Source organism: Pundamilia nyererei, unplaced genomic scaffold, assembly GCF_000239375.1.
Source record: "Pundamilia nyererei isolate P.nyererei 1_Seehausen unplaced genomic scaffold, PunNye1.0 scaffold00224, whole genome shotgun sequence".
Taxonomy (NCBI): domain Eukaryota; kingdom Metazoa; phylum Chordata; class Actinopteri; order Cichliformes; family Cichlidae; genus Pundamilia; species Pundamilia nyererei.
The window spans coordinates 497,459-500,952 of record NW_005187625.1 but is presented as its reverse complement, the minus strand read 5'-3'; the positions used below and the strand labels follow the sequence as shown (position 1 = coordinate 500,952).

The window sequence follows — 3,494 nt, the reverse complement described above, 5'->3', positions numbered from 1 at the left end:
CTGCTGAACGCGTAGCGCTACTTTGAAGTTTGTTTTTCGCGCTACTTCGTACGGCACTACGTTGCCTGGCGGACGGACATGTGACTAACATACCACTCTTGAACCCCAATCCTTCCACCAGGCAACGTAGTGCTGTACAACAGCGGAACAAACAAAACAAATCGTCTTACGATATGACAAAAATCATGGACAATCCATAGAAAAGCCGCTCATTTGAACTCATTTGATTGAAAAAAAAATTGTAATTAATAAAATATTTGCGAATTTTTCCAAAATGTTAAGTATCTGTTAAAAAATAAACATTAACAATAATTTTAGTAATCCTAGCAAAACATCTGTCTAATATCTAACAATAAAAAAGTAAATGGACTGGTTCTTATATACAACTTTTCTACTCTCCTGGAGCACTCAAAGCGCTCTATAAAACATGTCGCATTCACCCCATACACACCCATTCACACAAGCACTATTATCTATACAGTGAGTGCTTTCTAACTATCATTCATGCTCCAATGGATGCATTGGAGAACAACTCGGGGTTAGTATCTTGCCCAAGGATATTTGGCATGCAAACTGGGGGAGGCAGGGATCAAACCACCAACCTCCCAATCAGCAGCTGACCGGCTCTACCTCCTGAGCTAAGGCCACCCCGCAATGGATTGATTGGTATATAGTGCTTTTCTACTCTCCCGGAGTACTCAAAGCGCTGTATACTAATCAACATTCACACTCATTCACACTCCGATGAATGCAATGGATCTTGCCCAAGTCCCAAAAAATTCTGTAAAAAACTTGTTAAAAACTAAACACAGGGAGATGTTTTCTTGTCTTTTGTACATTGTGACCAACATTCAGACTCAATGTGATCTCATTGGCTGTTTGTGTTTGACTTGTATCGCGGTGAGCTCTGACCTGCTGATGCCTTTGTAGACCGAGGCAAAGGTTCCTTCACCCAGTTTCTCCAGACTCAGGTACGAGTGTGCTGCCCCAAACTCCAGACCTGCTTTCTGATCACAGCACACACACTAAATGTCACACAAGCATCACACCGCCTCACATGTTACCTCAAACATCATGTCATACGCGCCCTGACCCAGGTAAGAGGCTCCCTACTGCCCTCCCCTCTCAGTGGGTCGCTGTTGCTGCGCCCACGCTGGACTTTCAGCCGACGGGCCTGCAGAGTGTGGAACCAGTGAGACTGAGAGCCAGAGGTGGATGAGTCCGAATCCAGCTGAGACACACAGACGAGACCACATCAGGTACACATAAGGGATTGTTAATACTACCTTTAAAGCTCAAAAGATCATTTGAAACCTCAATACCAGCTTAAGAAAATCCTCAACCAATCAATACTACCTAAAATTGTCTTATCACCACCCGTGGTCACTCATATATACCACTTAACACTTCTACTGTGTCCTGGATTGCTGACTGTCTGTCAGATAGGCCTCAGGTGGTCTGAGGTGGTGGTTGGTAATACTGGAGCTCTATTCCTGTTTACACCTCAGATTTCCTATACAACAGTGAAACCAGCAGAAGTTATCTGGGACGGCTGGGTGTTTTAAGGGTGGGCAGGAGTCGGACTACAAAGAGCTAGTGAGGAATTTTGTGGAGCGGTCGGGAAGAAATCACCTCCTTCTAAATGTCAGCAAGACAAACAAGACAGTGGTTGACTTCCAGAGGAGAAAAACTGCAACCAAAATCAATATCATGGGTGAGGAGGTGGAAACAGTAGACAGCTGCAGGTAGTTGGATGTTCACCTGAATGACAGACTAGACTGGAGGACTAACAGTGATGCCGTTTACAAGAAGGGGCTGAACAGGCTCTACCTTCTAAAGAAGCTCAGGTCCTTTAATGTGAGCAGCAAGATGTTGGCGATCTTCTACTAGTCTGTGAGAGTTAGTGCCATCCATGTCAGAGAAACCTGCAGGATCAACAAACTGATCCTTAAGGCTGGAAGCACCATTGGTCAGAATTTGGAGACATTTGAGTCAAGGAGGGTTAGAGGTCATTGAACAAGCTGCTCTCAATCATGGACAACCATCACAGCTACTTCACACTTCTGAGCTCATTCTCCTTCAGACTGATTCAATCTCACTTCAGGAAACCGTTCTTGCTGTTTTCTATAAAGCTGCACACTGATTCTTCATTCTGTCACAGGTGAACAAACCTGTCAACCATTAGATCATAAACATACTTTGTATTAAACCTTCATGCAGCTGTTTTTCTTATATATTTATTAATGCAATTTGTTCTTCTCTCTTGACCAACGTCAGTCGAACTTTTACTTTTTTAACTAACTTCATTTTTACGTTACTTTATTTTTCATCACTGTTGTAAGTTTATAAATTCCTGCACTCTCACAACATAAGATCGTCACCTGTGACCCTTTTATTTAGCTGTGTTATTTGTTGTGTACTGTAGACTGTAATATTGTTACCCTTTATCATTTTGCTGTAAAACAAAAAGTTCTCCTGTGGGATCAATACAGTTAAGAAAAAAAAAAAAAGAATGGTAAATAAAAAATGCAATAAAACCAGTCTCGGTCGTTGTGTCCTTGGGCAAGACACTTCACCTACCGCCTACTGGTGATGGCCAGAGGGGCCGATGGCGCGATATGGCAGCCTCGCTTCTGTCAGTCTGCTCCAGGGCAGCTGTGGCTACAACTGTAGCTGCCTTCACCAGTGTGTGAATGTGAGAGTGAATGAATAGTGGAATTGTAAAGCACTTTGAGGGTCTCGAAAAGCACTATATAAATGCAATCCATTATTATCATTATTATGAAGTTACGTCCATTCAAAACATTAATTAAAAAAAAAAAAATATATATATATATATTTTTTTTTTAATTAATGTGTTGAATGGATGTAACTTCATATTTTAAATCGAGACAGCATACCCACTGTAAAAAGTTACAACATGCTATAACAGATTTTACATGTTAAATAGATCACAACAAAAGGATTACTCTGTAAAAAAATAAATAAATAAAAATGATAAATAAAATGAAATAATTGCACTTTTTACAGCGGCTGATGTTTTACCTGAGCAGACGGAAGTGAAGCTGAACTTTTCCTGAAGTTCAACTCCTCCATCTTCACCTCTTCCTCCTCTTCTTCATCTCCATCATAACCTTTCTCCTCACCATTCTCCTCTTCCTCAGCACAGCAACAGCACCTTCTCACCCACTGCCCGGCCTCCCTCGCCCGCCGGGACAGCTCCTCCATTTTTTCACCTTCTTCTTCCTCTTTTCCGTCTCATATGACTCACATGGTTCCGGACGAGTAAACAAGGTCCCATGACCCTCACTCATCCTTCCTCCTCTTCCTCCCCCTCACTGTGCCCAGAAGGTAAAACAACAGGTCCATTGATGTGTGTTTGCTGCCCTCTGGTGGACACAAACCATCACTGAAGCTTTTCATGTTAAAAAACAAACAAACAAAAATATCCCAATCAACAACAAGTCAACAAATAAAGACAAATAAAGAATAAA

At 41.8% G+C, this 3,494-nt stretch overlaps 1 protein-coding gene across 1 annotated transcript in view; it reads right to left on the bottom strand.

Moving 5' to 3' along the window:
* The window catches only part of LOC102215127 (cyclin-dependent kinase 15-like), a 15,303-nt gene extending 12,062 nt beyond the window's left edge, over positions 1–3,241 (bottom strand). Inside the window, exons 1-3 of the mRNA XM_005748546.1 lie at positions 3,046–3,241; positions 1,094–1,231; positions 913–1,007 (exon numbers count right to left, since the gene is read on the bottom strand). Coding sequence (XP_005748603.1) covers positions 913–1,007; positions 1,094–1,231; positions 3,046–3,228 — 416 coding nt within the window. The 5' untranslated portion in view covers positions 3,229–3,241. The remainder of the gene's footprint in view (positions 1–912; positions 1,008–1,093; positions 1,232–3,045) is intronic.
* Between the last annotated feature and the right edge of the window lie 253 nt (positions 3,242–3,494).